The sequence below is a fragment of the Phasianus colchicus genome, chromosome 10 (genome assembly GCF_987193195.1).
Source record: "Phasianus colchicus chromosome 10, bPhaCol1.hap1.1, whole genome shotgun sequence".
NCBI lineage: Eukaryota > Metazoa > Chordata > Aves > Galliformes > Phasianidae > Phasianus > Phasianus colchicus.
Genome location: NC_143445.1, coordinates 17,855,514 through 17,866,461, shown reverse-complemented (window position 1 = coordinate 17,866,461; position 10,948 = coordinate 17,855,514). Strand labels below are relative to the sequence as shown.

The 10,948-nt window shown below is 50.7% G+C and overlaps 2 protein-coding genes across 5 annotated transcripts in view; both read right to left on the bottom strand.

Annotated features, from left to right (window-relative positions):
- Positions 1-5,314, bottom strand: SUCNR1 (succinate receptor 1). Of its 2 annotated transcripts, XM_031603748.2 has the most exons (4): positions 5,264-5,314; positions 3,286-3,332; positions 2,621-2,771; positions 1-1,206 (listed from the first exon to the last, which is right to left on the bottom strand). In XM_031603748.2, exons 3-4 carry the CDS (start codon positions 2,621-2,623, stop codon positions 256-258), a joined length of 954 nt encoding a protein of 317 aa, XP_031459608.2. In that variant the 5' UTR covers positions 2,624-2,771; positions 3,286-3,332; positions 5,264-5,314; the 3' UTR covers positions 1-255. The 2 variants fall into 2 exon arrangements, with proteins under 2 accessions (XP_031459608.2, XP_090003058.1); XM_090146932.1 differs by lacking the exons at positions 2,621-2,771; positions 3,286-3,332; positions 5,264-5,314 and adding an exon at positions 1,341-1,455.
- Positions 5,315-5,879: 565 nt separating this feature from the next.
- Positions 5,880-10,948, bottom strand: part of AADAC (arylacetamide deacetylase) — a 28,969-nt gene continuing 23,900 nt past the window's right edge. For all 3 annotated transcript variants that reach the window (XM_031603640.2, XM_090147562.1, XM_090147564.1), the window contains 4 exons: positions 10,337-10,559; positions 9,125-9,194; positions 8,485-8,656; positions 5,880-7,951 (listed from right to left, as the gene is read on the bottom strand). In XM_031603640.2, coding sequence (XP_031459500.2) covers positions 7,343-7,951; positions 8,485-8,656; positions 9,125-9,194; positions 10,337-10,559 — 1,074 coding nt within the window. In that variant the 3' untranslated portion in view covers positions 5,880-7,342. The remainder of the gene's footprint in view (positions 7,952-8,484; positions 8,657-9,124; positions 9,195-10,336; positions 10,560-10,948) is intronic.

Sequence of the window (10,948 nt, the reverse complement as noted above, 5' to 3'; positions counted from 1 at the left end):
TGTCACAGCGATATTTTATTTGCAATCTCAACAGAGCACAGCATGCCCTATGCTGGGTGTGGTGTCAGGTTGCCCGCTGACCCTACCTCTGTCCTGCTGGAGACAAATCGGCAACAGGCACTTTCAGTGACACACGCAGCTCCTGTGTGTTCTGTTGCCTGAACAAAGCTATCTAAAGAGTAAAGCATTGCATGCTGCTAATGTTCTCCCACACAGCTTTCCCCCAGTTCCATTGCCAGAGCTCTCTCCAGCAGTTCATTTGTCCGCGCTTTTCAGCCTGCCCAAAACCTGCACTACTTTTGCCATCAGCATCTCTCGGAAGTTGTCCCCCATGAGGAAGTAGAACACAGGGTTGATGGCACTGTTGAGGAAGGCGATGGGCCGGGTGATGATGTAGGCAGTGTTGATGGCGCTCTGGGTGCACACGGGCACGTTGAGGGCTGGGATACGGGAGGCGAGGCGGACATTGCGCATCACATGGTATGGGGTGAAGAGCAGCGAGAAGGTGGTGACAGCCAGCACCACCAGGGTGAGTGGCCTCTCAAGAGCCAGGACAGAGCTGCTCATCTCCTTCCAGGTCTTCAGAAAAAGCAGCATCTTCACGTAGAAGAAGCACATTATGGCAAGGGGGATGAGGAACCCAAAGAGTGTCAGGAGCAGACTGTAGATGAGGCTTTTCTCCGGGTCCCCAGAACTCGCATAGTCGAGGCACGTGAAGTTATTGGCTGGTGACACCGTCTCCAGGAAGAAGGTCAGTGGCAACAGCTCCAGTATCACCAGGACCCAAACAGCAATGCACACAATGAAGGCTGTCTTCCTCTTCTGCAGTGCGTGATCTCTGAAAGGGTATCTCATGAGCATGTACCGGTCGATGCTGATAACAGTAAGGAAGAGGATGCTGGTGTAGAGGTTGACGTGCAGCAGGAACCTGTTGCTGTGGCACAGGATGCTCGAACTTATCCATCGGCCTTGGGAGTAGCTGCTCACCAGGACCGGTAAAGTGCACAGGAACAGCAAATCTGACAGTGACAAGTTAAACAGGTAAATATTGCCACTTTTCCACTCCTTCAGGCAGAAGATATAACCAAGCACAACAATGCTGTTCCCAATGGCACCCAAAGCGAACTCCAAGCTATACATGGTGGAGAGGTAGCCCTTCTCCAGGGCTCTTCCCACCTCCTGGCAGACGTCTGTCCCATTCACAGCCTGCAAAGGCAGAATGAAAAAGCAAAAGTCAGCATAATCTATCAATGCTATTGTAGTATTGTTGCTGTAATAGATCAACATGGCATGCTGCCTCCTTCCAACCCAGATAGCAAGTAGGTGCATGAAGATCACACCTTGTTTGCACAAGGTTTCTGCTCTCAGCTGCTGGCAGGGTCAGCGAGGAGCAAACAGCCAGGAGAGCACGCAGCCAGGAGCGCCCTGCATGTGGCCGGGCGCTGACACCCCGCAGGCAGCGGCCGCTCGCAGCCCTCAGCTGCCTTACACAACTTCCGCCGCGCTGCCCTCTCAGCACAGCATCAGTCCCTTTCCAGGAGGATGAGCTCAGCAGCATGGCTGCACTGACGCCATTTCTCAGAACTCTTTAAGAACTTACCAGACTGTGCTCACTGAATGGACGGAGCCAGTCGTGGCGCGTTCAAGTTTCCGCCGGCACGCCAGCAGCAGGATGGCACAGAAGTGGTGCAGGTGGAGCACATCCCCCCGCTCCTGCACATTCTGAGGTAGCAGTGCTGAGCATCCCTACAGGGGCAGAGGGCTGCCCCAGGGCTCTGCAGCGCGGAGGTGAGGAGCGAGCACTCCTGGGGAGCTACACCTCACAGGAGGTTGCCTGGGGATAAACCTTGCTTTTGTCCTGGGGGTTTGGATAAGTAAACGCTTTTGTTTCAACGAAATCAAGCAGAGGCACAGGTGCTCAGCCCTCTTCCTCAGGGAAACATCCACCTGCTGCTGAGCATTCCGGGGGGCACTGAGCGCCAGTGAGAGTGAAGTGGTCAGAGCACAGGGGAAGATTGAGTGTTAGAAAAGTAGAACGTGGGTTACAAATGACATCAGGTTAAGGTTCAGCTCTGAAAGGACATCAATGTGACTGCCACAAAGTCTGCAACAGGCTGGGTAAGGACACGATTTGCAGACACCACAACTTCTCAGAGCTGCTCTGGTGCCTGAAGCATGTTACTCTGAAAATGGGGACCTAGGAGCAAAGTGACACGCTATGCTCTGCAGTCAGCTCATGAAACAGAACAGGCACAGCACACACAGCTCCCCACAGCCACACACAGCAGTACCCACTCTTCCCTGCGTGCCCCAGAGTTCCTTAGAGCCCTCAGCACCTGGAAGTGTTGGGGCCGGAGCAGCACCAGGCACACCTGGGCCCTGGCTGCTGGGGACCTGCAGAGCAGCTGCAGAAGTGACCACACTGCTTCCAGCACTTCAAGTACAAATAACAACTAGCAAGCTTCTGCATTGGCAGACACGCTGATACAAGCAGCAGAAGCAGAGGGGCTGCTGGCTTGCAATGGATGAGGCCATGCAGGAGCTCCCCGAGGAGCAGGAAGGGGCACCACACACAGCTCCGCACACAGCTCCCCATGCAGGGGCACAGCGTGCAGCTTACCATGCTGGGGCTGCTCCCTCGATGAGTTCACACCAACCATCCCTCAGTGGAACTCCTCCGATTGCCAGAGCTCAGCGCACCGCAGATGCTTTATCCTCGTTTGCATGTGATGCAGACGTTGATGAGTCACGCAGAGGAGCGATCTGTGTGGCTGCACAGCACCAGGAAGGTGCCCCAAGTTTGTACAGGACCAGCAAGAGGCAGAGAAGAAGTCCGTCCCCCATGCTGTGGGCTGTCCTGGCAACCCAGCCAGAATAGCTCCAGCACAAGCGGAATTCACAGTGCTGCTGTGCAGCCAGCACCACCACCAAGTGATAGGGTGGGATGGATGGAGCCAGCTGCAAAGTGCATAGGGGTTCTATTTCACTCAGAATTTCTCTTCCAGGCCTGCTTATTTGCTGCACCAGCTAGTGGGGAGCTCAGGGGCAGTAACAGCCCTGAGCTGTTCGGCAATGCCTGCTCACACAGCCAGCAGCAATGCTCCATATCCACTCCATACCCAGAGTTGCCGGCTCCAGCTGTTGGGAGACAGCTGCCAACACCAGAGTAACATCTTTCCCTTTGCATCACTATCATGATATGGGCCATAAAAAATTCAAAACAGAATAGAAGGGGCAGCAAAGAAACCTATCACATGATGGGTCAACCTATCAGTGATGACTCACCAGTCATTGCTCATGGCCAATGGAGGCAGCCTGCAGCAGATGAGGTGCTGTGGGATGAGAGGAGGTATTACCACAGAAGCTGACCTTAAGGGAGCAGCCAACGTGAGACCCCTGCAGTAGTAATCCAGCAGGCAGATGTGCCCACCCAGCCGCTCTCTAGAACGAATCTCATAGATTTTGACGACAGTAGAAGGCCATTGCTTTTTCAGCCTATAGTAAATATGAATACATAAAGAATATTGACAGCTCAGAGGAAAGGGGGAAGCGGGGAGCGATGCACTTCCTTGACAGAGCTTTTCCCTTAGAATCATAGATTTGCTCAGGTTGTTAAAGCCCTTAAAGATCAAGTCCAGCTGCAACCTTACCATACTACCTTCTGGATCTGCCGATATATTGGCCACAAGAGGTTTAGAGCTCTTCAGAACATCGAGGACAACTTCCGCCAAAAAAAAAAAGCATCAGAAAAAATGAATACATCTGGAACGCACAGAATGCAGTGCCACTGCAGCCCCTGAAGGCACTGCTGAACGCCTCCCCCTGTGCTGGGCCAGCACCTGAAGAGAGCTGCAGTCTCTAAACACACCGGGAAATGATAGGCCAAAAGTGCTCTTTTTTCCCCAAAGTACTACACACATCCACCATCTGTGCGAGGTCACAGATGATTTGTATGGGAAGGGATCTTAGAGATCATCCAGTTCAGGGACACCTCCCAGTAGAGCAGGTTGCTCACAGCCCTGCCCAGCCTGATCTTGAATGCCTCCAGGGAGGGGGCACCACAGTGACTAAGTCTTGGATGGTTCGTTTATTTAGAATGTCACAAGTCTCTGATGCTCTTTTTCATCATACTAGGCCTTACGAAACACAGCCACTGGCCTCTTCATTCTGTGCTCTGCTGTAAGTTGAGGGATATTCTTATTTTATTAAGAAAAAATTGCATGAGACAACCAAGAAAGCATCCAAGGAAAACATCACCAGCATCTCTAGCACCTGGAAACAGCACCAGAGGGGCAAAGTGCCAGGTGTGCAGGGACATGCTTCCACTGCACTCAGACCCACATTTCTCTGACAGAGCTTCTAACATGGGCACTGAGGAAATTCAGTGACACAGCACTGCCACAAGGCTCGTTATCATGGGGTATCTGGGTAACTGGTAAGCTTTTCCTTTCCTCTGCTGAAAGGCAGGAGATTTATTTCTCCAAAGCCCTGTGCTCGGGAAAAATGCACTGAACTGAGCAGGCTGATACATGGCAGAGGTCAGACTTTTTTTTAGGCCAGCTGGTCACCCAGTCGGCAGCCTCCATACAAACCTTGTCATAGAGAAGCAACCCAGTGCCACCCCAGCAATTCAAACAGCAACCTGCCCCAATGAGCGCGGCACTGCGCTGTGTGGATGGATGTGTGCGGATGCATGCTGTCCTGCAGGCAAGCTGCTGGAGCGTTGCTTCCAAAAGCTTCACCATACTGCTCCCCATCAATTCAAAGCAAGTCTTCAAAGTCTGACGTGCCTTTGGCTGGAGCAGGCTCAGCCATCAGCCAGAGCTGCATTTTAAATTCCTGGGGTTCTTTAGCGTCCCGTTGGCTTTGAGGAAGACAGTCAGGCACATCTGTTGTCATTAAGGACCCTTTAGTTGGTGTATATTATATTGAGGCCTATCAAATGAGTCATGCATATTGGAGGGCTCGTTATGGATGCATTTGGCTCAGACACTGGGGTTAGCTGTGAGCAGAGCCCCCAGAGCAGGGGCGTTGGCCCGCACCAGATGCGCCCCAGTGAGCAACATGGAGCAGGGCTGAGGCCCTCAGGTAACAAATACCAGGAGAATGATCAGTGGGCACAGGGCTCATAGGAGAGAGCAGAGGGATGGCAGAGAGCAGCTGCACAGCAGCACATCCACAGAGCGCCTGTTGCTGTAAGGCACAGCAGCCCCACCTGCTCCTGCCTTTGCTGCAAAGAAAGCATTGGACAACACACATTTACCTTTCCTTTTTCAGCACCAGGTTTGCCTGTGTCCCAGGATAAGTGTGACTCATTCCTTCTCTGCCCTGATCCCCAGGCTGAGCTGAACAGAAGTGCAGATAAAACCCAAATCCCTCCACTCCCACTTTTCCCTATGTGCAATTCTGCTTTTATGAGAGGAGCACATGAACAAGCTTGAAGTGTTATGACTGCATGTGGAATGCTGTTTGCATAACGGGTTTCGATAATGCACATCCGGTACAACAGCCCCCGACTACTTTGCCATCTGTTATTTGGAATTGCACCAATTATGTCCAGGGTGCGAAAAAAAAGGGAAGTCGTGAAATTGTTTCAGCCATTCAACTTGACTTTGTTCCCTGCAGGAACAGATCTTAACAACGCACGCTTCAAGAACTCCGACACAGCCATCCTCCACGTCCCGCGCTGCACAACCCCTCTTTCCCACCTGCCCATCCAGGAAGGTTGGATCTATGTGCAAAAGCTATTTCCCCGGAGAGACGAGCACTCCTCCCACTGAGCAGCACCCAGCTGCAGGAGCGGGGCGGGAGCCACTGCCTTCTGCCATCAGCAAGGCTGGGGATGGATGCTCACTGCCAGCTGATGGCTCCGTAGGCACGAAGCACCTCAAAAACCATTCATTTTACCTTCCTTCATTCCTCAGTTCAGTGAGCACAGAGGAAGTGCAGGAAAGCACAAACATCTCAAAGAAATAGACATTTTAAAATTGTTAAGCAATTAAGATATTCACAATATAAGCTTAATGTTTTCAAACGTTTATCTCAGTTTAACGTGCCAGGAGTACTGCACAGACTCATCCCTTCTCAGCACATTTCTCATGACCCTGAATTTAGTCCTGGTTCTCTGTGGCAGTTACTGCGTGTAATGAAGTTCACCTTTCCATCACCCACAGATTCTGTTTATTGGAAAAGAATAACATTGCATTAGAATCAGAGAACTTTTCTGTATTCAACATAAGACAAAAATACAGCAACCCTGACATGATTCCATCTAAATGCCTGCATACACACATGGAAAAAAACAGCATTTGTGCAGTAGCTTTTGTGCAAAAGAAACAGGATGCTGCAAGTTTGTTGGTAGTGTTTTGCAACCTTCAGACCAACAGCCCACCAACGTGCACGCTCACCACTCAAGATTAGGGATTCGTATTTAATATAGAGAGCACTTCTACGTAGGATATTCATTCAAAACAATGCTGAACTCTTTCTTCTTCAAACCTATGATGTTGCCTAGTTTTATTCTTAAAAACTGTTTACCAGTGATAGCAATAACAAGAACATGACACTTATTTAGTAAGAACAACGTAATTGCAGAGCAGCGTTGTTCTAAAAGCAGGACCTTTGCACCCTTCCCTTATCTGATGGGCACCCAGTGCCGTTCAGTTACACTACTTCCTTCTATTACAGAGAATAATGGAGGTAATTACTGAGTAAGATGGGTGCACATTTTTAGTGTTTGCACCATCTCGCAGCCATCCCCTTCAGTCTTGTGGTGCTTACCTGGAGCTGTGCTGCAGGGCTGGCAGCAGGGATGCAGTGGGCAGGTTCCACTGCTGCCACTCACGCTGGGTCTGCCCACTGCTCCTCTGCTGCTTGCAGTGCACCCGGCACAAGGGGTAGGGAGTGAGCAGCCACCAAGCAGCAGTTGTGTGAAACGGTGATGGCCATGCTGACACAAGACCATCGCTGTGACACAGCACCGGGAAGGGATGAAAAGCTGCCCAGCTGAGCCCTACGCTCTGCCAGGCAGGCTGCAATGGGAGCACTGCCCACCAAGCCCAGGCAGCTGCACAGTGGGGACCAGGCACAGCCTGATGGGGGTCGGCCAGGAAAGGGGTTCCCAGGCAGTGCCCGGGTCCTAAGCTCAGAATGCAGCACCAGAAAAGCACACGTTGGATCAAGCTGGTTTTCCTGATGGAGTTGACAAGAAGTGCTGTATGCAGACACCTCAAGGCAGCACAGAATACAGCAATCACACCCAAAGCACGCAGACCCCATTCTCCTGCACACAGCTCAGCTGCACCCAGCTATGAGCCAGATGTGTTGCAGCACCCCTCTCTGGCTACAGGTGCTCCTCCAGCCACTGCAAGTAGCCACTCAGCAGCCTGTGCCCCACGGCCAAGTCACCCGGGCTGGTGACAAATATCAGCGCCCCGTGGAAGCCGTCCTCAGCGTGCTCGTGTGTGACAGGAACGCCCAGCGCCCTGAGGCGCGTGGCATACAAGAATCCATCATCCCGCAGCACATCGTGCTGGCAGGTGAGGATGTAGGTGGGGGGCAGCCCCTGCAGCTGTGCCTCTGTTGCCAGCAGTGGGGCTGCCCGCTGGTCCAGGAACCCAGGGTACTTCTCTGCCAGCGCGGGGCTCCCGAACACTGGGCCGGTGTAAACGTGGTCCTTCTTCAGCCTGTCGGGCAGCAAGGTGCTCCAGTTCACAAACTGAAACAAGTGTCCCCATTGGGCCGGGACGTGGCGGTTGGAGGTCATCGCTTCCCTGAGAGATGGATCGGAAGTAAAATATTCGCTCCAGAACCTGATCATGAGTGACTTGGACAGAATGGGCATGTTTGCATTTTGTTGGTAAGATGGCAGATTCAGATCAAGAGTTTGAAGCGCAGGATAAATCAAAGCTTGGGCCTTCAGCTTGTTTGTGACTTCAGAGTCCTCCAGCAGCTGTAGATAAAGGAAATAAGTGCAAAGACAGTGAAAAAGTGTTGGTTCTGTCATACCAACAGAAAACCTTAAATGTAAAGAATTAACTACTTCTCCTCATACTTCTTCCTCACGCTCCTTAGTGCGTGTGGTGGATTCATGACCTTCCCAGCCAAGCACAACCTGACCAGCTTCCCAGAGATAACAACTTCCTACTGCCTTAATTAACTCTCAGTAAGCACGAGAGGCACTTCAAGATTGATCAAAGGGCACTAACAATTAGTCTTGTTGCTTTTATTTTGCTGTCACTGAGAACGATGGGAATCAAATGGATGAAATTCCCTTTTCAAACACCTTCCCTGAAACAGTTAAATTTGCTTCAGGATGCTTCGATGCCTTTTGATGAAAAGGCTGAAGCAAACTTGCCTAACCAGAACACGAAGGACCTCCTGCAGGACAGCCTGCTCGCACCAACCACACAGGCAGAGGTGCGTTGTGCTCCTTGCAGCCTTTTCTAAAGGCAACAGCCCCATGTTGGAAAGCCATCCACGTACCTTCTGTGCCACAGCCGCTGCCAGGTTGCCGCCAGCGCTGTCTCCTGCGACGCAGACCCGCGTCGGGTCAACAGCGTACTGCGAGAGCACCCTGCTCTGCAGGAAGAACTTGGATGCTGAATACGCATCTTCAAACTGAACTGGAAAGTGGTACTTGGGTGCCAGCCTGTAACTGTCAGGGAGGAGCAGAGGGTGTTATTCAGTACTGCAGAGCTGAGGAGTGCCTTTCATCCCATCCTCATTCTTTTCCATGAAAATACACGCATGGATATGCAGAGTTGTGTTTTCTCTTCCTAGAATGTCCAAGATGTTCTTATCCCACAGTTCACTCCTTAAAACACTATATCTAATAAAAACAACAGCAATCTGCCTTTCTGCTTCTACACACTCTCTGTGCCTGCAGCAGTGGCAGGACTGTCCATCCAGGAGGCTCAGACATGGTGTCACCCACCCAGCACCACAAAGCAGAGCCTGAAATAAGCACCACTCAGCACCCACCACTGCTCCTTGACAGCTTTTGCTTATGAATACTTCAAACCAGAAAGAAAGTACATGACCCAAATAAAATACATTGCAAAATTAAACTGAAATCCACTCATTTATTTCAAATGCTCATTAATCTAGCAGGAAAATCTCTTACTTGACTGATACCACAACAGCATTTAATTGGCTTGAAGTCCTTCTTGCCAGAAAGTCATAGGCTTTCATGCCTGAAATGAAAGGAATCACTGAAAATCCATTTCAATACACATTTGAGAACAAATTCATCTACAGCTGCATGCTCCTCATGGCAGAAGCTTTCAGGTGACTGCAGCAGCACCATCAGGCTGTGTGCCCATGGGGTTATCTCAAAGCACAACTTGGGCAAGAGATCCAGCAGCCACCTGAATGCTATCAAAAAATTAAATACGATAAAAAATTACAGTGCTTTCCAAGCACTACAAAATGCAACATCCAGGAGGCTCAGCTGTCATAGCAGAGAGAAATGGAAACAAGCAGCACAGCAAGGTCAGCTCAAGCTCTCAGCATCACACATGCATTCACACTGAAATGAAAGAGTTTGCCTGAGAAAGAGAGCTTGGCTCGCCCTCCCCAGAAACAAGCAGCCAACCAGCGAGCTGAGCTATGGATTGGTTAGGGAGAACTTCAGCCACATCTACAGGACTTCGATGCCAGTCTGGGTGATGGCCAACAATGATTGTTTGCAACCTTTTATGTAAAGCACTGAAACTGAGCAAAGCGAAGCAAAGGACTTGCTGTAGGGGAGAGCGTGACTGGGCTTGAGAGGAAAATACGAACAGTTCCCACAGAATAATAATAGCAGAAGCATAGCAGCAATTAAACCATTTTAGAAAACCCTGCTGAGATCAACAAGGAAGAATACCAAGTGAGATGAACACTGACAGCACAGTAGTAACCAAAAATCAAAGAAACATGCTTACCTTCCTAGAAAGGCATCCACAAGAACGAAGGATGCAGTAATAAATGACTTCTGATACTGCAAAACTCCATAAAATCAACTCCAGGGATTAATAACTATGCCATGCTCTCCCTGGAGCAAGAGGTATGAGGAGCTTCCCCAAACCTCCACTCACCACATCCCCACTTGGTTTCTGTTTGTGGAATTTTTTCCCCCCCTCACTGAGCCACTCCTCAGTTCTGCTTCCTTCTGCAAGACCCCCCAACCCGCAGTGCAGATAGCGCCCCGTGACACAGCGCTGGCCACTGCAGCAGCCCTTCGTGCCGCTCCTCACGAAGTCCTGCTGAAATGCAGACCCTGATCCCCTGCTGTGACTCCTGATGGGACACTGAGACCTCCAACGCAAATGCTGGCACTGACAGGAGAGCTCACCTGCATCTCCAACACAAAATCCTCCGCCATGGAAGTAGAGCACCGCCCTCCGCAGCCCCTCTGTTGGCTTTTTGGGCAGGAAGAGGCGGACGGCAACGCCGCTGAACTCCGTGTCTGTCACAGTCACGTTCTCATCTGAGGTCGGTGCCATGTACTCAGCGGCCGAGAGGAGCATCAGGACATCCATGTAGTTCGCCAGCCCCAGCCGCTCAGCAGCCTCAGCCTAGAGCCCAGGAGCAGAAGTGATGTTTTACACACAGCTGTAGTGGCTCCCTGAGCTCACACTTCCACAATGCTGCACAGGGCTCCAAAGCTGCTGCTGAACTCAGTGGGCAGAACACTGCTGGCTCAGAGGGGTCCCCATCACCAACACATTTCATTACCAACAGAACTGATGTGTTAAATGTATTAAGTGTGGATTTTTCCCTGTTTCTTCGGCTTGACAGAAAAAAAAAACACAGATTGTCCCTATATGAGCAGCCTTACAGCAACCAATAGCTTCATATTTGAAAATGATATTGAAAGGGTACAAAATCATACACAAGAGGTAGTAGCTTTCAGGCATTCTATATACAAATACCTACTTAATCCAGCCCACACTTTGAGGAGTAA